General features: G+C 43.7%; 1 protein-coding gene across 1 annotated transcript; it reads left to right on the top strand.

Annotated features, from left to right (window-relative positions):
• SPAG5 (sperm associated antigen 5) lies at positions 1-22,001 on the top strand. The gene is made up of 24 exons (XM_037070111.1): positions 1-142; positions 333-458; positions 4,935-6,034; positions 6,134-6,317; positions 11,376-11,450; positions 11,934-12,026; positions 12,117-12,251; positions 12,468-12,587; positions 12,706-12,798; positions 12,901-13,014; positions 13,387-13,480; positions 13,635-13,782; positions 13,857-13,959; positions 14,136-14,269; positions 14,467-14,605; positions 19,206-19,317; positions 19,481-19,567; positions 19,831-19,951; positions 20,046-20,157; positions 20,554-20,634; positions 20,799-20,954; positions 21,039-21,113; positions 21,244-21,324; positions 21,541-22,001. The coding sequence occupies exons 1-24, from the start codon at positions 104-106 to the stop codon at positions 21,610-21,612; spliced, it is 3,594 nt and encodes a 1,197-aa protein (XP_036926006.1). The 5' UTR covers positions 1-103; the 3' UTR covers positions 21,613-22,001.
• Positions 22,002-22,359: the final 358 nt, after the last annotated feature.

Genomic DNA, 22,359 nt, shown 5'->3' with positions numbered 1-22,359 from the left:
CAGCCAATCCGGAAGCGAGGCGCAGTTTTAAACGTAGACGGCGGGTGAAGTAGCCGTCACCTCTTAGATCTGCGAGGTGATCGTTCTGCGTTCTGTGTTGAAGATGTGGCGTGTAAAAAAATTGTCGCCTTCTCCCCAACCGGTGAGCGGGAGAGCCACATGGGGAAAGACAGCTGAGTCGAGCTTGGGGGCGAGGGTGGAGGCGTGTGGAAGGTTTTGTTGGTCCTGGCGCTTCCTCGCCACTGGGGTAGGAGCCTCTTGCGTCCTAGACTGCTTAGGAGGAGGAACGGGCTGAGAGTCTGGGCTTCCTCACACTCTCCTTTCTTTCTCAGGGAAAACCAGCTATGAGAACTCCTCTCCAAGAACTTAACCTGCAGCCCGGTGCCCTCACCGGCTCTGGAAAAAGGCTCCAGACATGCTACTCGCTGACCCCATCACTGTGCAAACTGGGGCTGCAGGTGAGCTTCACCTGGCCAGCTTCTCCACTGGGCTTTTTGCCGAGGCCGAGAGCTCAGAGGAACTGAGGGCCACAGCTAGAACGTAATTAATAACGATAATGAAGTCTTCTACCTTAGTGACATCCATTTACAGCTATTCAGGCCAACAGAGAGGTGCCCTAGGGTGGTTAAAAGAAATCCACTGAGAACCTGTACCTCTATTTAGCTGTAGGATTTTATTACCTCCTGCCCCGTTTAATCTTTATGAAACTAGAGAAAAATTCTACAATATCATTTTGATTAGTAGTCTCCCTCTAACATGGGCTCACTTCTGTAGAGGTCAGACAGCTAGCTGCCAGAATGAGGCAGTACAGGGTGGAGCAAAGGTAGGTTTACAGTCATTCTATGGAAAATAATACAATCATTAATAAATAATACAAGAATAAGCTCTGTTTCACATGCTCACAACGGTAAACCTACTTTTGCCCCACCCTGTTTCTATCCATTCTATTCCTTTCCCATTCTGATAATGAAAACTAGGTAGTTTGCCATGTTTTCCCTATTGCTGTGGCTTCAGAAAGCTCGGGATTAAATCTGATGATCAGATATAGCTAGCATACTCTTTGAAATAGGAAGATTTGCTTTTTATTTTTTTATTATGATTTTGTATTTCATTAACCTGATCAAGTGACTTCTCAATCTATCTGTTTTTCATGCAGTCTGAATTATTTTTGGAAGGTGATGGGATATAAATAAAATAGGTTAGAGGAAGAAAGAAGTATATGTGAAGACGGATGACAGCCTGAGTAACAGATGTATGAGGGTAGTGGTCTTTTTTTATAAATTATTTTTTATTTAAAAAAATATTTATTTACTTATTTTTAGAAAGAGGGGAAGGGAGGGAGAAAGAGAGAGAGAGAGATATTGATGTGAGAGAGAAACGTTGATCAATTGCCTCTCTCACCCCCCTACTAGAAACCTGGCCTGCAACCCAGGCATGTGTCCCCACCTGGAATCAAACCAGCAACCTTTCCATCCATCTGCAGGGCAGCACTTAACCCACTGAGCCACACCAGCCAGGGCTCATTGTTTGCTTCTTGTATGTGCCCTGACTGGGAATTGAACCTGCAACTTTGGTGTATCAGGATGGCATCTAACCAGTTGAGCTACCCAGCCAGGGCTAGTCCTTTGCCCATTTTCAAGTTGATTTGTTTGGGATTTTTGCTGTTGAGTTTTTAGGAGTTCTTTATATATTCTGGATATTAATCCCTTATCAGTTTTATGATATGCAAATATTTTGTTCTTAAGATATTTTTAAATAGGATAAATAGGAACTTGATAAACACAACAAGAACTTTAAGGTGTACTTTTGCATCTAAAAGTCTTTAGTTTGTATATTTAGCTTCTGTATATTAGTCAATATTTAGTATTGACTAATTTATATTTTTATATCATATATAGTTATATCTTCTATCATAATAGTGCTATAACTTTACATTCTTTTTCTTTTAAAGATTTTATTTATTTTTTAGAGAGAGGGGAAGGGAAGGAGAAAGAGAGGGAGAGAAACATCAATGTGTGGTTGCCCCTCATGTGGCTCCCACTGGGGACCTGGCCTGCAACCCAGGCATGTGCCCTGATTGGGAATCAAACTGGTGACCCTTTGGTTTGCAGGCCAGTGCTCAATCCATTGAGCTACACCAGCCAGGGCTATAACCTTACATTCTTTGTTTTCTTATGTTATTGCTGCCTGTGCTCTCTTTTTGCTTTGCCAGGTAGCTCTTTGCTATCTCATTTATTTTCTACTTTTCCTTCAGTACTTTGAAAGAAAAAAAAGCTTTTTTTACAGTTAACCTAATTTTATTCATGCTTGCCTTGGCATTGGGAATAGATCATTCAGTAGAAGCATACAGTAAAAATAAAGTATGTCTTATCATGTATAACTTTTAAACTACAGTAATGATATACCTTAATTACTTCCATTTATACAAGTCTAATATTAACAGTTTAAAAAAATACAATTGAGTCTTCTAGGAGCATTTTATGATATGGTTTTTCCTAATTTTCTTTGTAGATAGATCAAGCACTCCCAAAATACAAATTCCTGTATAATGAGTGCTTTACTTAAAATGAATACTTAAGAAAATTAAGTATATGGACAGCTTTAGGTTAACAAATCATAGAGCCAAATGGAAAAAGTGTATTTGCAAGTAAATTTCAAAAACTTTTATAATTAAATACAGAAAATTGCCTCTAACTGGTGTAGCTCAGTGGATTGAGTGCGGGCCTGCGAACCACACGATCGAGGTTCGATTCCCAGGCAGGGCACATGCCTGGGTTGCAGGCCAGTTCCCAGCAGGGGACTCACGAGAGGCAACCATACATTGATATTTCTCTCCTTCTCTCCTTCCCTTCCCCTCTAAAGATAAATTAAAAAAATTAAAAAAAATAAATACAGAAAATATATTGATTTGCAAAATAAATAAGATGTGATGTTAGTAACACTTTGCTATAAAGAATGCATACCAGAACATTTATAAATGATGAATGAATCTTTAAAGAAAAACTTTTAAAACTTAAAATATGTGAAAGTACATTAAACATATAGCTTAACACATTTGTGTAAAGCACCCATCATTGTAACCAATATTCAGGTCAGTAAATAGGACATTTGCAGACCCTTTTTAGAAGCCCTTTTTAGACTTTTCCTGTAAGTCTGATTCTTTTTTCTTTTTCTTTTTTTAATAATTTGTCTTTCTGTCTGAAACTTCTCAGATAGTTTTGTCTTCTTTGTAGCCCAGAAGTTTTATCTCTTTTTGTATTTTTTTCTTGTTAATCCTATGCAAACTCAGGTCTTTCTTAACCTTAGAGAAATTTTCTCCTAATACAGGGTAGGGCAAAAGTAGGTTTACTGTTGTGAGTACACAAAACACAGAGTTTATTCTTGTATTATTATTTATTAATTATTGTATTATTTTCCATATGAGCAACTATAAACTTACTTTTGCCCCAGCCTGTATTTATTAATCAGTATCTCATTTGTATGTGTTCTCTTTCCTCCTGGAACTTGTTTTGTTCAAATGTTAGGTATTTGGGGTTTTTTTAAATAATAATTTCAGATTATTCTGGGTTGTTATTTTTCTTTAATTTCTTTTTTTTAGATTTTATTGATTTATTTTTGGAGAGAGAGGAAGGGAGAGAGAGAGGGAGAGAAACATTGATGTGTGATAGATACATCTATTGGTTGCTTCTCGCACGACCCCAACTGGGAATGTGGTCCGCAACCCAGGCATGTGTGTGCCCTGACTGGGAATCCAACCAGTGACCTTTTTGTTCACATGCTGGTACTCAATCCACTGAGCTACACCAGCCAGGGCCCCATATTAGCTGTGTTGGATTTATATTCCAATTCTCTCAGCTTTTCCCTAATATTTATATTTTGGGGGGTACTTTTATCTTTTCTTTAAAGTATTTCTTCCATTTGATTGTCCAGGCCAGTAATTCCAGTCTCAACTCAGGCCATCCTCTTATAGTTCTTTTCACTATATATTTTTTGTTTAACAGTAATATTTATTTATTATTATCAGAAAGTCTGTGTGTCTGTGTGTTGTACTTGACCTTTTTTTATACGCTCATTTATTTTTTTGGTTCAAATTGTCGTCTCTTTCTTCCATCAGCTGTGTTTTGTTGGTGTCTGCCTTTCCTAACTATGTTAGGATTTGTTCTTTCTCTGACTACTACATCCACTTAAGTACATTCATATTTTCCTTTTCTTGTTCATTGAGTCTCAGGACCAGCAACCCTGAAGTGGTAGAAGGTACAGTGGTCCTTGTCCCCATGAACCAGCAGGAAGGAGCTTGTCAGTCTCTTATTAGGGCACCAGGTGGGACTCTCTGCCCTTTATTCTCTTCTCCTACAAAGGCTAGAGCCCTTCAAATCCAAGGGTTAAATGGTCGACCCATGTGGTTAGCATACCTTCAGCTCTTGGGGTTCAGGGAGACTAGGTTACTGGCACAGGTTGATGTTGCCCTTTTCCCTTAGGATCCATGGATCTCTGTGGGCCAAGTGCTCTCTGATGCTGGTTCCCAATTTCTCATCTGTTCTGGAAGGAAGAAAATCTTGTACCAACTCTAAATTCTAACAGAGCTTGAGCCTAGGGAGTGCTCCTGCTATTCCGCCTTGAAATGAGCTGGAGTCAGAATTGAAGAGGAGTGGGCTCACTTTCAAGCTACCTTCTCCCTGTGGTATAGATGAATTATCTTAGCCTTGTTTATATTGTAGGTGGGTTCACTTGGAAGGACCCAAAAAGACTTCTGGCTTTTCTTTCTCTGCTGTTGGGTCTCTGTACTGAGCAGCAAGGCTTAGCCAAAGTCTTACCTAAGCAGAGAAAATGAGAACTCTTCTTTTTTTGAGTTTGGACAGTATCCAGTACCCGTCGTTTTATGTTGGGAACCGTAGTTGACTGCCTTAATCAACTACTTATGTTTCCTTTGGCAGGAGGGCAACAATAACTCATCTTCGGTGGATTTTGAAAATGCTAAGATGACAGACTCCCCATCAGAACAGTTCATCCATCCCTCAGAGTGGCTAGAAACTTGTCAACGTGAATCAGATGAGCAGCCCCTACATCTGATTCCCCAAAACAACTCTACTCCTAAAACGTCCGAGGAAGCAGTAGACCCACTGGACAACAATGTGGTTAAAACCACAGTCTGTGTATCCTCTCCAGGAGGGCAGCAGCAACACATTACATTTGAGGCCCATTTGAATACCAAGGCAGAGACAAATGGTTTTTCTCTAGGCGAGCCTTTGAGACCAGGTGAGCTGCTGAGAAAGGAAGTGGAACCCTGCATGGAAGACACCTTTTCAGAAGTTGTTCCTGCTGTGCTTGAGAAACTTACATTTCAGGATCCTCCATCCTATCTCTTGGAGTACCCACCAAATCCTTGTTCTGAGCAGCAGCTACAGTGCTCCAAGGAAAGCCTGACAGGCAGTAGAACTGAGGCTGCGCCTGAGGACTTAGTGTCTTCTGAAAGTAATGCCTTCTTGCCTTCCTCCATGCTCTGTCTTCCCTCTTCAACTTCCTTAGCAGCAGATTTCCCTGTCAGTCATGTGGACTCAGGGGAGAAAATTGAAATAGTAGAGCACAGAGCTATTGAGGAAAGAGAGATGAGCTTTTCCACATTCCCTGAGGAGGCTGAGTTGGGAGATAAAGCACTTGTCTCCAATATGGAAGATACTCCATTCACATGCCTGACCCCAAATCCAGGAGAAATGGAGTCTCAGGCAGCTCCAGGCCCAGCAGTAGAAGATGCTGGTAGGATTCTCATCTCTGATGCAGAGCCTTGGATGTCCCCACTGGCCTGGCTGGAAAAAGGTTTAAATACCTCAGTCATGTTGGAAAATCTCCGCCAGAGCTTATCCCTTCCCTCTGTGCTTCGGGATGCTGCAACTGGCACTACTCCTTTCCCTACTTGCTCGGTGGGGACTTGGTTTACTCCCCCAGCACCACCACAGGAAAAGAGTACAAACACATCCCAGACAGGCCCGGTGGGCACCAAGGACAGTACTTCTGAGGGAGAGCCTCTCCTGTGGGGGTAAGTGTCCCTATATCCTTGTGCCTCCTGGGCTCCGTTAACCTGGATCTGCCACTCCCATCCCTTCCCCTGCTTTCTCATGTTCTGTTTCTGCTGTAGCCATCCTCCAGATCTGACTGCCTTATCTCGACATGACCTAGAAGATACCCTGATGAACTCTCTTGTCATTCTGGAGGGTCTCTCCCGCCATCTGCGGAATTGGAAGAGCCAGCTAACTACCCCTCACCCAGAAGTTCAGGACAGTAGCACACAGACTGACACAACTGACACCTCTCTCAGTGGGGTAAGGAGGTTACTCCCAAAGTGTGGAAGATTCCAGTGGGCCCGCTTCCTCAGAAATTAAGCTAATAAACTGCTAGAGGGTGAAAGAGACTCCTTAACCACAGGTTCACCCTTAGAATATGTAAAAGATGGAATCTGGAAAATTCCTTAAAGCTGTGGGTACTCACTATACCCCTTGGGTACACCAAGACTTTCCAAGGAAATGTAAGCAAGGAAAGCCCTAAAGGAATTGGTTTCTAGATCTTCACCTTCCAAATGACTCTGCTAATTTTTTTGCTTTCCTACTTCCCCATTCTCAATTGCCCTTGCCCGCTTTACGAGACACTCATATTTACTGCCTAACCTGAATCTTAGGTTGTCCGGGGATAGCAATCAAATAATAGAAAATATTTGTGTACATGCTAAGAAAGTGAATGACTATAATAATCATATAACCTGTCATTTTTGCACACTTTTAACAAAATCAAAGGAAAACTTTTAATTATTTTAGTGGATCATTAAACATTTCTGATGAAAGTTCACTATGAGGTTTTTGACATGTATCTGCAAAGGAGCTTAGAATTGGATGGCGTGCTCTTCTTGCCTTGTTTCACTCTTATTCCCATTACTTCTGTGAAGATGTCTCAGTGCTCACATCTAGAGGGATTGAAAGTAGGCATAGAATTGTTGCTGAACCATGCCTTATTGTAGCAATCACAGTAATCCTCAGGCGCATCAACTAATAAGTAGAGGAAGACTTCATCCATTTCATTAATGGATGATCACCAATCAAATTTTCTAAGGCATGTTTGTGATTTTATTAAAATTATAACATTACAATAATTAGTATACGATTAATAAAAATATTTCTCTAGCCAAACGAAATTTTTTCGTGTAAAAGTTTGTGGTCGTAGGAATTTAAAAGAAATTTAAATTTAAATTTAAATGAACTTTTGTTGTTCTAGATGTATTGGTTAAGAAGAGACTTGCAAGGGTAAAAATACATTAGGATAAAATTCCGTGAGCATTAGAAATACAGGTTCAAGAAGAAAAAATGATATAACATTTCTGACTGGTGTTAAAGAAGAGGTTGTCCATGTATTTTTAAAGGTATAAAATAGGCATTAAGTCGTTATGATGTATGTATTCAAACCACTGGATATACTTGAGTGATTTAACAGTTCTATTTCAAACTGTCAGTACTCTCAATATGGTAGAAATTATAGCCTTTATAACAATTTAAACTTAAGGGCATCCAGTCTTTTAAAACTATTTCAGCAGATATGAGAGGGAAAGAATTGTAAAGGACTCCAGCGGCGACAGTACAGGCTCAGGAGGGAGAGGGATGGTGTGGGGGGTGGAATTGAGAGCCTCAGTGTCATGGCTGGTGAGGTTAATAGGTGGCGGCTGCTAAGAAGAGATGTTCTCCAAATGCCCAGAGGCGTCTTTTGTGTTGAAAATATTCTCAAATGATGACTTTACCTTTTGCCCAAATCCTGGAAACTATAGGCTTATTGGTCCTTTAGCTGCTCAGTTTCTCTCCTGTGTTTTCTTATTTTTGTATCCTTTTCTCTTGTCCTTGACCTCGTTCCCTATCCCCTAGTCAGCCTTGTACCTCTTCCCCTGAAGCTTGCCAAATCCCTTTGGAGGCCACTGAAGCAGAACCAGAGAGGAGAAATGACAGCACCTTCAGCCATTCCCCTCACAGTGCCATGTCCTTGCCGCTTGGCTTCCTCCTTCACACTAATCTCATCACCTGCCTGAGTGCCCAGCTCTGCACAGCATGTGCTCCTTGTCCAGGGCTCATGGGGTACTCCGTGCCTTGCTGCACGACACAGGAGGGAGTGATCACTGCTTTGCTGGAGAAGGGAGTGATGAACTCTAAGAGATCTGCCCCCTTCAATCCAGACTGCTGTGACATCCTGACTGTTGTGAGGTCGTGACTCGGCACTGCTGCTCCAGCAGTCAGTTTTTTTCCAGAGATGATGACTGCCTTTCAGCAGTAATGAAGGCTCCCTGCTTTTCTCTCAGAACTTCGGTCTTTCCATAGCTCTGCTGCCTTTGAGATCATATGTGTCTACTCTACATAGCACACTAAGATTTTTATCTGCTCCAAGATGATGAACAGAGAATAAGGAAATAAAAATGGCTAATAAATATTTGAGAAGTTCACCATTACTGATGATCAGAAAAATGAAAATTGAAACAGTAATGCTATTTTCTTCTGACAAAATAGCAAAGAATAAAATAGATAATGCTGGTAAGCATTGTCCTACTGACAGTAGAATATAAGGTGGTTCAACTTTTTTTTTTTTTTAAAGATTTTATTTATTTATCTTTAGAGGGGAAGGGAAGGAGAGGGAGAGAAACATCAATGTATGGTTGCCTTTCATGAGTCCCTTGCTGGGAGTTGGCCTGCAGGGAACCGGCCTGCAACCCAGGCATGTGCCCTGACTGAGAATCAAACCGCGATGGTCTGAGTCGCAGGCCCGCGCTCAATCCACTGAGCTACACCAGCCAGGGCTCAACTTTTTTTTTTAATCCTCACCCAAGGACATGCTTATCAATTTCAGAGAGAGTGGCAGGTAGGGAGAGAAACATCAATGTGAAAGAGAAACATCAACTGGTTGCCTCTTGTACATGCCCCAACTGGGGACGAAACCTTCAACCTAGGCATGTAGCCTGATTGGGAATCGAACCCACAATCTTTTGGGTTCAACCTTATTTTTTTTTAAGATTTTATTTATTTATCTTTAGAGGGGAAGGGAAGGAGAGAAGGAGAGAAATATCAATGTATGGTTGCCTCCCTGCTGGGAATTGGCCTGCAACCCAGGCATGTACCCTGACTGGGAATCAAATTGCAATCCTTTTGTTCGCAGGCCCGCACTCAATCCACTGAGCTACACCAGTCAGGGCAGGGTTCAACCTTTTTTGAAGGACATTTAAGTAAGATTCTTAAAGCAGTTCAAGCTTTTTGACCCAGTAACTTTACTTCTAGGGCTATATCCTAAGGGGAAAAATTTTGGCATAAAGATGGTAGCTTTAAAACAAAAATAATGAGCTCTGGGTAGTGTGGCTCAGTGGACTGAGCGCTGCCCTGTGAACCAAAGGTCACAAGTTGGATTCCCAGTCAGGGCACATGCCTGGGTCATGGTGGGGTCCCCAGTTGGGGGCGTGTGAAAGGCAACCAATTGCACACACTGGTGTTTTTCTCCCTCTTTTTCTCCCTCCCTTCCCCTCTCTCTACAAAAAAATAAAATCTTTTTAAAAACCCCATAAAAACAATGAAAAATATAAAAAATAATGGTCTATTGTCCTGGTTGGTGTAGCTCAGTGGAATGAGCATGGGCTGTGAACCAAAGGGTCACAGGTTCGATTCCTAATCAGGGCACATGCCTGGGTTGCGGGCCAGATCCCCAGTGGGGGGCCATGCGAGACGCAACCACACATTGATGTTTCTCTCTTTTTCTCCCTCCCTTCCCATCTCCAAAAATAAATAAAATCTTTTAAAAAAATAATGGTGTATCCATAAGATGGGATATTTTACAGTTATTTAAAATTTGTTTATGAAGAATTCTTAACATGGGAAAATAAGTTTAACATGTTCAAGGTTTTTAAAGAAAGGAAATTGGAGTTCAGATAACCTCTGAGAGGATTTGAGGTGAGGTAAATTATCAGCAGAAGTTAAAAATGGATGGTGCTCCACTTTGATAGGTCCCTCTAAAGCAGATATCCCAGTTTCAGGCTATTACAATAAGAGTGAATATAAATTCAGGGCTAAATAACATTAGTATAATGAAATTAAGTAATAAAAGTAGTAATTTAATTAAGTAATAAAAGTAGTCCACCAAATATAAATAAATATATAATCTCAATTGTGGTTTTTCTTAAGCATTACTGTCTTTCATCAAATCTGACACAATATTGAGATGCATCCCAATTTTGGTGGTGCTAAAAATGTAAAAATATAATCATCTTAAAATTTACTGAATATGGTAATTTCTTTGAAATTAGTAGTCTATACCTCCCTCTATCCCCCAACCCCTGGCAGCTGGGAACTATAATATACTCACCAGTTACAGCAAATCCTGATAGCAAAATCTCAGTGAGGAGGTAAATCAAAATCTCTTGAAATAGGTGTGGTAGTGTTGGTTAAATGTCACTGCTCTAGGTGATGAAATTGGTAATGATTTCTTTTTCCATTTTAATCACTTCTGTATTTCCAAAATGTTAACAATAAACAGTATTCTTATAAGTAGAAAAAAAGACATTTTGAAAAGGAAACTTTTACCTATCTCCGGAATTTTTTCTGACTTGGCTTCATCAAGCTTTGATCTTGCTCCTGCTTTTTTAAAAAATATTTTATTTATTCATTCATTCATTTATTTTTAGAGGGGAAGAGAAACATCAATGTGTGGTTGCCTTTCATGCGTCCCTTGCTGGGAACTGGCCTGCAACCCAGGCATGTGCCCTGACTTGGAATCAAACCGATGACCCTTTGCTTCGCAGGCCCATGCTCAATCCACTGAGCTACACCAGCCAGGGCTATTTATTTATTTTTAGAGAGAGAGGAAGGGAAGGAGAAAGAGTGGGAAAGAAACATCAGTGTGTGGTTGCCTCCCATGCATCCCCCCAGGGACCTGGCCCGCAACCCAGGCATGTGCCCTGACTGGGAATCAAACTGATGACCCTTTGCTTCACAGGCCTATGCTCAATCCACTGAGCTATACCAGCCAGGGCAGCTCTTGCTTTAAAAAATTTTTTAATTTATTTATGTATTTTTAGAGAGGGGAAGGAAAGGAGAAAGAGAGGGAGAGAGACATCAATATGTGATTGCCTCTTCTGTACCTCCTGCTAGGGCCCCAACCTGGCCTGCAACCCAGACATGTGCCCTGACTAAGAATCAAACCAGCGACCTTTTGGTTCACGGGCAGGTGTTCAATCCACTGAGCCACACCAGCCGGGCCTTGCTTCTGTTTTTAATAGAGAAGGCTCTTGTATCTCAGTGGGTGGGTGGGAAATGAGGTACTTGTGGTGCTTGCTCCCTGCGCAAAAGGAACAATGCTGTTTCTCTGGCTAGGTAAGTAAGAAACCTCAGCATCTTCGAAAGACCCAAGAGATTGGACAGACTCTGCAGCAGACCAGGAATGTTATGGTAAGTGTTCATTGATCTTATTCCACCACTGGGTCTCCTGTGAAAATCAAGAATGGAGAATCCTGGGTGGTTAGCCGATGGTGGTACTCAGTGGTGGTAATGAAGGGAGGGAGGTCTCCAAACCTTTGTTAAGAACATCTTTTTTTTTTTTTTTTAAGATTTTATTTATTTATTTATCTTTAGAGGGGAAGGAGAGAGGGAGAGAAACATCAATGTATGGTTGCCTTTTGTGCATCCCCTGCTGGTAGTTAGCTTGCAAGGAACCGGCCTGCAACCCAGGCATGTGCCCTGACTGGGAATCGAACCGCGATTGTCTGGTTCGCAGGCCCGCACTCAATCCACTGAGCTACGCCAGCCAGGGCTAAGAACATCTTATTGGAGCTTAAAATTGGGGTTAATGGCTTTCCTCACCAGTGTGTCCCTGCTTATTTTATTTCCTGCTTAGTGACTTATTTGATCTAGCCTAATCATCTCCCTTTACAGCAATCATGGGTGCTGGTCTCTAAAGAGCTGGTATCCTTGCTTCACCTATCTCTGTTGCACTTAGAGGAAGACAGAACTACTGTGAATCAGGAGGTAAGCAGCATGTAGGTTAAGGCAGAGGCCTCTGGTGGGACTGAAAGCCAAAAGAAGGAACGAGATACACATGTGATTTTTATTTTGTAGTCTCAGCATGCAGAAACCTTGGTTTCCTGCTGTTTTGACATGTTGAAGAAATTGAGGGCAAGGCTCCAGAGCCTTAAAACGGAAAGGGAGGAGGCAAAGCACAGAGAGGAAATGGCTCTTAGAGGCAAGGATGCGGTAAGATGTCAGGATTTTGTTCCTGGATGTGAGTGGTTTCTTCCTTAGGGTTCCTGCACGAACTCAAATTCACTTGAGACAGAGATGGGTGGTCTCAGAATTGCCTGCCCTGGGGAACAACGAATTAAACTAACATTGTAGCAGACAGTATGGATTTTTGTGTTGTTTCCCTCCTCTGTCCGCTGGGCGTGCCCTCTAAACCTCTTCCCTAAACAGGCAGAAACAGTGCTAGAGGCTTTCTGTGCACATGCCAGTCAGCGCATCAGCCAGCTGGAGCAGGACCTGGCATCCATGGGGGAATTCAGAGGACTCTTGAAGGAAACCCAGACCCAACTGGTAATTTGAGGACATTTTCTTTATTGAGATCCATGCTGATACACGGGAAGATGGTCATTACCTCCCTGTTGCATCCAGAGGAAGGGGGCCCCTTCCATAGGCACTTCTTCTTGTGTAGGTAGGTCTTCATACTGAGCAAGAAGAGTTGGCTCAGCAGGCAGTGAGTCTTACTTCAATCTTGCAACAGGATTGGACATCCATGCAACTGGATGTGAGTATTTGGGGGCATTATACCATTCCTTTACTCATAACCAACCCCATTAGAAACCTTGTTTTGTGAGTGCTTAACTGACCTGCTTGCTTCTCCTGGTAGTATATAACATGGACAGCTTTGCTGAGCCGGTCTCGACAACTCACAGAGAAACTCACAGCCAAGAGCCGGCAGACCCTACAGGAACGTGATGCTGCGATTGAGGAAAAGGAGCAGGTACAAACCAGGAGTGGCAAGTGCTTAGGCCTGGGTTCCTTCCCCTTCGCTACAGAAGGCCTTTCAAATGAGTAGTATCGTTAGCCTCTTACCCTAGACCTGTCTTCTTTCTGCCTTGTGGGTTTGGAGACCATCCAGGTCCCTTCCCTGTAAGATGGCTTTGGACCCAGTTGTTTCCTTTGCCCTTCAGCATCTTCTTCAGCAACTTTTCTCCTGTTTCCACTTTTTCCTGAGGATCAGGCTTATTTGCTGCAGTGTTGCTGCCCAGCTTCAAGGTAGTTTGCTGTTCTGTCCAGAAAGAGAAGCTGGACCAAGTCCTGGGACTCTTGATTCGGGGGGAACTGTGGGAGGAAAACTGTCTTTTCTTCCTAGGTTTCCAGGGAGCTGGAACAAGTCTCTACCCAGTTAGAGGACTGCAAAGGCCAAATAGAACAACTGGAGTTGGAAAACAGTCGCCTGGCAACAGGTGAGTGTGCATGCATGCAAGCAGTTGTGCCCTGCTAAGGTTTGGGGTGTGGTGATAGAGCAAGAAAGTGCTCTACAGCACTTGTTTAGAGCACAGGTGTGGGGAGATTCTGGCCTGGTGACCACATGGTGTCATTAGGATACTTTTGGTTTAGATCTCCGGGCTCAGCTGCAGATTCTGGCCAGCACGCAGAGTCAGCTAAAAGAGCTACAGAGTCAGCATGCCCACTGTGCCCAGGACCTGGCCACGAAGGATGAGTTGCTCAGCCAGCTTACCCAGAGCAATGAAGAGCAGGCTACTCAGTGAGTTCCTGTCAGGTTATTGTGTCAGTAGGTGCACAAGATACAGGACCAAAGGGATCTAATGTCTCTGGCAGATGGAAAAAGGAAGAGATGGCACTAAAACATGTGCAAGCAGAGCTGCAGCAACAACATGCTGTCCTGGCCAAGGAGGTGCAGGACCTGAAGGAGACTCTGGAGGTAAGTTGGGCAGGGGAGCTGGCAGGAGTGAGACTCTTACCTGAGGGTACTGAGTTGAGGTTTGAGACTGGACTAGGAAAAGCCTCTGTTCCCAGGTCTCTAACATTTCCCACTTAGATTCATCACCCCACTCTCAACCCTTTCTCCCTCCTTTCTTCCTTCTCCTGTCTCCCCAGTTTGCAGACCAAGAGAATCAGGTAGCTCACTTGGAGCTGGGCCAGGTTGAGTGTCAGTTGAAAACCACACTGGAAGTGCTCCGGGAGCGCAGCCTGCAGTGTGAGGATCTCAAGGACACTGTAGAGAACCTGAAGTAAGATCTCTGCCTTTCTGTGCTTTCCTTCTAAGTGCTTATCTTTCCCAGGAACTCTGTTAGAAGCTAAAGACTCCAGGAATGGAATTGTGATGGGGTCCAAGAGCCTTAATTCCCTCTTTGAATGCAGCTCTCTGTGGGATTTGGGAGAGGAGTTCAGAGAAGGTAACAATCTCTCTGCTCCTTCCTTATTTCAGGGCTAAACTGGCTAGTACCATAGCAGAGAATGAGGAGAAAGAACTGGAGAAGAGACGCCAGTATGCCCAAGAGCTAAGGATGCTGACTAAGCAACTACAGAGCCTGACCCTCTTCCTACAGACAAAACTAAAGGAGAAGGTAAGGATCTGGGTGTTCCTTCTCTTTCCTTCCAATTGTATCTTCAAACAAAGATGGTTTCATTCCTTCCTTCCCAATCTGAATATCTCTTATTTCCTTTTCTTGTCTTACTGCATTAGTTAGAGCTTTCACTACGATGTTGAGAAGGAGTGGTGAGAGGGGGCATCCTTGTTTTGTACCTGATCTTAGAGGAGAAGCTTCAAGTTGCTCACCATTAAGTCTGATGTTGGCTGTAGGCTTTTTATAGATATTCTTTATCAAGTTGAGGACGTTTTTTTCTATTCCTAGTTTACTGAGATTTTCCCAGTTGTATCTTTATTCAGTAGGATGGTTTCCCTAAAACACTACTCTTTTTTAATAATATATTTTAGTGATTATGCCATTACAGTTGTCCCATTTCCCCCCCTTCATTCCCCTCCCCCCAGCACACCCCCTCCCCCCATTCCTCCCCTTTAGTTCATGTCCATGTGTCACAAGTTCTTTAGCTTCTACATTTCCCACACTACTCTTGCCCTCCCCCTGTCTATTTTCTCCACACCGTCTATGCTACTTATTCTCTGTATTTTCTCCCCACCTCTCCTCCTCCCACTCCCCTATTGCTAACCCTCCATGTGATCTCCATTTCTGTGGCTCCATTCCTGTTTTAGCTGTCTGCTTAGTTTGCTTTTGTTTTAGGTATGGTTGTTAATAACTATGAGTTTGTTATCCTTTCACTGTTCATATTTTTTATCTTCTTTTTCTTAGATAGTCCCTTTAACATTTCATATAATAAGGGCTTAGTGATGATGAACTCCTTGAACTTAACCTTATCTGAGAAGTGCTTTATCTGCCCTTCCATTCTAAATGAAAGTTTTGCTGAATAGAGCAATCTTGGCTGTAGGTCCTTGCATTTCAGGACTTGGAATATTTCTTTCTAGCCCCTTCTTGCCTGCAAGGTCTTTTTTGAGAAATCAGCTGACAGTCTGATGGGAACTCCTTTGTAGGTAACTGTCTCCTTATCTCTTGCTGCTTCTAGAATTCTCTCCTTCATTTTAATCTTGGGTAATGTAATTGTGATGTTTCTTGGTGTGTTCCTCCTTGGGTCCACCTTCTTTGGGACTCTCTGAGCTTCCTGGACTTCCTGGAAGTCTATTGCCTTTGCCAGATTGGGGAAGTTCTCCTTTATTACTTGTTCAAATAAGTTTTCCACTTGTTGCTCTTCCTCTTCCTCTTTTGGTACCCCTATAATTCAGATGTTGGAACGTTTAAAGATGTCCTGGAGGTTCCTAAGCCTCTCCTCATTTTTTTTGAATTCATGTTTCTTCCTTCTTTTCTGTTTGGTTGTTTCTTTCTTCCTTCTGGTCCACTCCATTGATTTGAGTCCCAGTTTTCTTTCCATCACTAATGGTTCCCTGTGCATTTTCCTTCATTTCGCTTAGTGTAGCCTTCATTTGTTCATCTAATTTGCAACCAAAATCAACCAGTTCTGTGAGCATCCTGATCACCAGTGTTTAGAACTATGCATCTGATAGGTTGGCTATCTCTTGGTTGCTTAAAAGTATTTGCTCTGGGGCTTTGATTTGTTCTTCTGTTTGAGCCATAATTTTGTGGTCTGGTCACGTCTGTTACATATGAGGAGCAGAGCCTTAGGTGTTCACCAGGGTGGGTCAACCCAGTGCTGGGTTGTGATGCTGTATGTGGGAATGATGGCGCTTGCTTTGCTCTCCCTTGGATTTCAGTCCCCTCTGTCGCTTCCCACAAGCAAACTGGGCCCTTCTGGTGCTGGTTCCTGGGTGGGTGGGCTTGTATACATTCTAGGACCCTGTGGGTCTCTCCAACAAATTCTCCTGTGAGGCTTGGAGTCTCTGCCGGCACCTCAACTCTCATAAGTGTTTTCAATTGGTGCTTTTAGGCTTTATTTCCTGTCGCTGGTGCCCTGGGTTGCACGGCCTGTCTCACTGCCCGTTTTTTGGCTGGTTTATCTGCACATGAATATGTGACCACGATCAGCCAAACAGGTCCGGACTGGTACTGGTCCGGAGGTTGAGGACCCCTGCTCTAACCAACTGAGCTACATATCCAGGGCTCAAACTTTTCTTTCATTGTCTCCTATCTCCCTATTATGAACCCTTTATTGCAACTAGACTAGGCTGCCTATACACTATACAAATGTCCCATCTCCATTAACACCTTTTCCTTTCCTATTAAAATACTCTGTAGTTCACCTTCTTTGATATGTTACCAGATCACATGGACTCAGTGATCTTTTGAACTTCTCTTAATTTTTCTTAGATGTCTGGTCTCTGCAACTAGACTGTGTTTAAAAGAAAGCAGAAATTTAGTTTGCTTCTTTGGCTTCCCTGCAGTGCACCCTAAATAATAAATAGTTGAGCCCTGGCTGGTGTGGCTCGGTGGACTGAGTGTGGGCCTGCAAGCCAAGGGATCACAGTTCGATTCCCAGTTGGAGCACATGCCTGGGTTTCAGTCCAGTTCCCAGCAGGGGATGCACGAGAGGCAACCATACATTGATGTTTCTCTCCCTCTCTCCGTCCCTTCCCCTCTTAAGATAAATAAATAAAATCTTTAAAAAATATAATAAATAAATAGATAGTTGATATCTTTCAGAATACAGAGTTAATTAGCTTATACCAACAGGATCCTGAACTATGAAAGTGCTTGTGATCTGACCCTCTTCCCTAGTATGTGCTGAGCACAAGAAATGCAAAAGAATCTGTAGTCTTGCATGGAAGACAGGAATGTGTATACTTGTCATTCTGACTCGTGATCATGATAGAAGTCTGCATGGATGACCACTGTGGGAGCACAGAGAAAGGAGCATCAGTTCTGACTTTGAGAGTTAGGATGTCTTCTCAAAGCAGGTGACCCTTGGGCAGTCTTAAAGCTTAGAAGTTTGTCAGGAGTGAGTATATAAGAAGGCTCACAAGGCAGAGGGAACAGTATATGAAAGTCATAGAGGCACTGTGTATAATTTTTTTGTAGTGTCTACCTCATAACAAGGTTTGGATGAGGTGCGGGAATATAGGTGAACAAGGCAAAGCCCTGCTTATATAGAATGCGACAGGAAGTTTAGGGACTGGGAAGTAGCTCTTTATAATTAGAGTACAGGTGTTTTTTTGGTAAGGATGACAAGGAGACAAGGCTGGAGAAGGAGGCAGGAAGCCAGATTTTGAAGGCCAGAACTAATGGCAATTATAGATGGGGCAGATAGGAGGTGGTGGTTTGGATGAATCCAATACATATTTAGGAAGTAGAAGTAATAGAACCTTGTGACCAACTTGATGTAGGAGTATGGTGGAAGAGTGAATGATGATCTCTAAATTGCTGGAAAGATGGTCACACTCCTAGAACTGGGATTGGAAAACTTCCTATAACATGAAATGTTATAAATATTTTCAGCTTTGTGAACTATGTGCTCTCTGTCTTAACTACTCAGCTTTGCCTTTGAAGCTCAAGAGCAGCCATAGATAGTATGTAAATGAATGGATGTGGCCGTTGTCTAATAAAACTTTATTTACAAAAACAGATAGCAGATCAGATTTGAGCTGCTGACAGTAATTAGCTGCCCCCTGCTCTTGGGTCATACATGCAGGAGAGACAGAGTGGGACTGGGAGAATGGTGAGCTCAGCTTTATGAATACTAATTTCAGGTGAAATGTGGTACATTCTGGTAGGTTTTTCACAGGCAGTTGAGCTTCTAGGTCTGGAAATTGGGGGAAAAATCCAGTTAAGACAAACAGAGTGAAGCGTTATCCATGTAGAAATGGATATTTTTATAGAGCTCTTAAGGCGAGGCCACCTGGGGAAAGGATTCGAGCAGGGGTATCAAATTTATTTTCACCAGGGGCCACGTCAGGCTCGCGGTTGCCTTCTAAGGGCCGAATGTAATTTTACAACTGTATAACTGTAACTACTCCTTAACAGCTTGGCACTGCCAGGTAGAAACAAGTTGCCAGAAAACAAGATGGAGGGCCACGGGCCTTGTATTTGCCACCTGTGGATTAGAGGGTAAAGAGGGCTAAGGCTTAACCAGGAGGACCCCAACAATTAAGGACCTGTGGGTAGAGAGAAGAAATATCAGAAAGGTATAAGGCCTACCTATGAAGAAGAAAGAGTCATGTCCGAGAAGCTAAGAAAAGAAAGTTTCTAAAGAACATGGTCATTGATTATCAAATAGGTCAAGTAAAATAAGAGCTGAAAAATGTCCATTGCATTTGAAAGTAAGGATGCCATTGACCCAAATAATAGAATTTTGGTGGATTAGTGTTGCAGAAGCCTTAGTATAGTGGGCTGGGGAGTCAACAGATGGTGAGGATTTTAGGCAAGAAATGTAGGTTTTTCTTTCTTTGTAGTTGAAGGGAAAGAAAAAAGGCTGTAGGTAAAAGGGGATTTAGGGTTAAGAAGAGGTTTTTTTAAAAAATGATTGTTGTTGCTTTAGTGAGAGAAAATTAAGTTCAGGAAAAGGAGATAAGGGAGAAGTTGAAGATAGAGAAGAGAGGTAATAGAACAACATTCTAGAGGAGGTGTCTAGTGAGTACGTGGTGGTTTAGGGAGATCACTAAGCCTGAAAAGCAGCTGATGTTTTGTTCTCATTTGCTTTTAGGCTGAACCGGAGATCCTCCTAAAAAGCACAGCCTGTGTTTCTGCCCAGGAACACTCTCCACCCTCCAACAGCACCTTCTTGGGAAACATATCGACAGTAACGGCAGACAGAGGTTAAAGGCCCTGGGGTTCAGGGGTGGGAAAATTGTTACCCTGCTGATATCTTCAGCTGTTAAAGATGCCCACCAACAGACCTATCTCTCCCAGGCTTCCATTATGGTGGACCTTGACTGGGTCACCAGAGAGGCCCTCTACCATGGTTTGTTTTTGTTTTAGAGTCAGAATCGGCTCCTGTGTCCTTGCTTGGAAGTGACAAGAGTGCTTTCACCCGAGTTGCATCAGTGGTTTCCCTTCAGCCTACAGGTTAGGGTGGGCTCCAGGGATTCTGCCTCATTTCTAGATCATGTAGTGATGATAAAGTTAACTAAAGCAGTGAAAAGTGCTTTGCTCTAAAAACCTCAATTCTACTTGGGCTCATTTTATTTCTGTCTTTTGGGACCTGCAGTGTTCCGGACACTCAAATCCTATGGGTAGGGAACATGGATAAGAGTTGTGGAAATAATGACCACACACTCCTTCCATCCAGAGCTGGAGGGCCCCACCTCTATCAGGACTTTCTCTTTCAGAGATCCCAGGCATGGAAAAGAGCCTGGAAGAAATGAGTACTACGACTCTGGAGCTTCAGAGCCTGTGTTCCCTGCTGCAAGAGTCTAAAGAAGAAGCCATCAGAGCTCTGCAGCAGAAGATGTGAGTTGGGTACAGTCTTGGTGAAAGAGCCCCTTATATCAAGGGCCCAGCTCCTGAGAAGACAGGAACAATGCTGGATTCGTCTCTCCCCTAGTTGTGATCTGCAGGCGAGGCTCCAGGCCCAGGAAGAAGAGCATCAGGAAGCCCAGAAGGCAAAGGAAGCAGACATAGAGAAGCTGAACCAGGCCTTGTGCTTGCGCTACAAGGTGAAGGAGGGGCCTAGAAGTGGGGCGATGAAGAACTGGGGCAGCGGTACTGGCCCACTGGGAACCATTGTCTCTCCATCTCTCTGGGAATCTGGGTGTAGGGATTTTCCAACCACTGCCCTAGTTTTGCCCTACATGGGGTCAGATATTTCAAATGTTTGGGAATCAGCTATGGGCTGACACATCTCCCAGGCTGACCTAGAAGTCAGGAACTCTTAGCAGAGCTCTTTCGACACTGGGATGTGCCTAGCCTGACTTAGCCCTAGAGGAAGAAGAGTGTTATCATTTGGTAGCAACCTGGGCTGAGTATGGGTCAGGTACTAAATCTTATCTCCTGGCAAAGGCTACAAAGAAGTCGGCTCTCTCAGTGCCCTCTTACCTCCATTTTCCTCACAGAATGAAAAGGAGCTCCAGGAAGTGATACAGCAGCAGAATGAGAAGATTCTAGAGCAGATTGACAAGAGTGGCGAGCTCATCGTATGTTCATCATGATGCCTGGCCCTCTGCCTTATGTGTCACTGGTAGCCAGGGTCTCATATATGGGAATTGGATCCGCTGGTCTACCTTGTTCACAGAATGGAATAAGTTTGATGGAGAGGACCTTTGAGGGCTACTGAATACCTCTCCATGTTCATCCCCAGAGTCTTAGAGAGGAGGTGACTCAGCTCACTCGCTCGCTTCGGCGTGCGGAGACAGAGACCAAGGTGCTCCAAGAGACTCTGGCAGGCCAGCTGGACCCCAACTCTCAGCCCATGGCCACTAACTGGATCCAGGAGAAAGTGTGGCTCTCCCAGGAGGTGACTCAGAGATAACACAGGAGCTGGGCAGCTGGTGGGAACTGGAGGCTGTGCCCCTACTGAGCCGAACATATCTCTCTACAGGTAGACAAACTAAGGGTGATGTTCCTGGAGATGAAAAATGAGAAGGCAAAACTCATGGTCAAGTTTCAGAGCCATGTAAGAATTCCCATGCCTTTGGGGGGCCAGTTGTCATTACCACTAGCAAGTGCCCTGCCATAGTTTACTTTCCCCACAAGCTATACTGTTCTTTTAAGCATATGACTTATGCAACTTATTTGCTTTCTAGAGAAACATCCTGGAGGAGAATCTTCGGCGCTCTGACAAGGAGTTAAAGAAACTAGATGACATTGTTCAGCATATTTATGAGGTAAAGGAGGGAGGGACTTGAACTGAGGCACCTGGTATAAGGCCTGGCCCCAGGAAATACTGATGAACATAGCTCTGGTTCCCAGACTGCTGGCAGCTGGGTCTGGCTCACTGTTGCAGGCTTCTGTGTGGCTATGGCTTCGGTTTCTCCCCTCTAATTCACTGGGTGCTTCCTGGGGCTGTGACTCTGAGCTGCCTTTTCTGCCTCTCTTCCCAGACTCTGCTGTCCATCCCAGAGGTTGTGAGGGGTTGCAAGGAGCTACAGGGACTGCTGGAATTTCTGAGCTGAGAAACTAAAAGCTGGATCTGTTTTACCCCTCTTTACCTTCAATATTTCCTCACCCCAACACCAGGACCAACTGGCATAGAGCCAGCTAGATTTAATGCTATTTAAATAAAGTATATTTAATGTATGTCTTCAGGCTCACTGAATCTTGTTTCTTGGGTGAGAGGGGATGGATAAAGTCAGGGAGAAGCAGCTTGGCCCACCCTGCAGCCTGGGGATATGCCACTCACCCCTTCCGCTGCCTCCAGGGCCAAAGTTGGCTGCCTTCCTCCCTTCTCTCCCTTCCCCTAATATGCTGGGCACTGGACTGCTTGTTCCCTGGCTTACGGCCTGAGGGGTGGGTGTGGGGGACAGACAAGGCTTCATTCTCTTACTTTCTCCATCCCCCTCAAGGGTAGGCCCTGGTGAATAAGGGGGTGAGGGCGGAGGAAATCAGTTTCTTACTCCCTGTCCTGGGCTCTGACATTGTGTTTGTGCCTCTGTGCTGCCTACCCTACCTGTTGTGACTGTTCAGGAAACTCTCCTTCACCAGACCAGGCTTAATTCCCAACCTCCAGCACACGGTAAAGGCAATTGTGGCAGAAATGAGGGCAAGGCCATTTCCTGCCTCTGGGGCCCTGGTGGCAGCGATCCAAGAGGTGGGAGGGGGACAGTCTACTAGAGCCTCCAAGGTCCTGGCAGGGTAGTCACTCCACCTCGTTGCTCCGCCTCTGTGGGCGTGGCTTTCGACAGAACACCAGTCCTTGGGAG

Source organism: Sturnira hondurensis, unplaced genomic scaffold (assembly GCF_014824575.4).
Source record: "Sturnira hondurensis isolate 20B ecotype Veracruz unplaced genomic scaffold, ASM1482457v3 Scaffold0018728, whole genome shotgun sequence".
Lineage (NCBI taxonomy): Eukaryota > Metazoa > Chordata > Mammalia > Chiroptera > Phyllostomidae > Sturnira > Sturnira hondurensis.
Note: the sequence above shows the minus strand (reverse complement) of the source record. Positions and strands in the feature narration are given on the sequence as shown.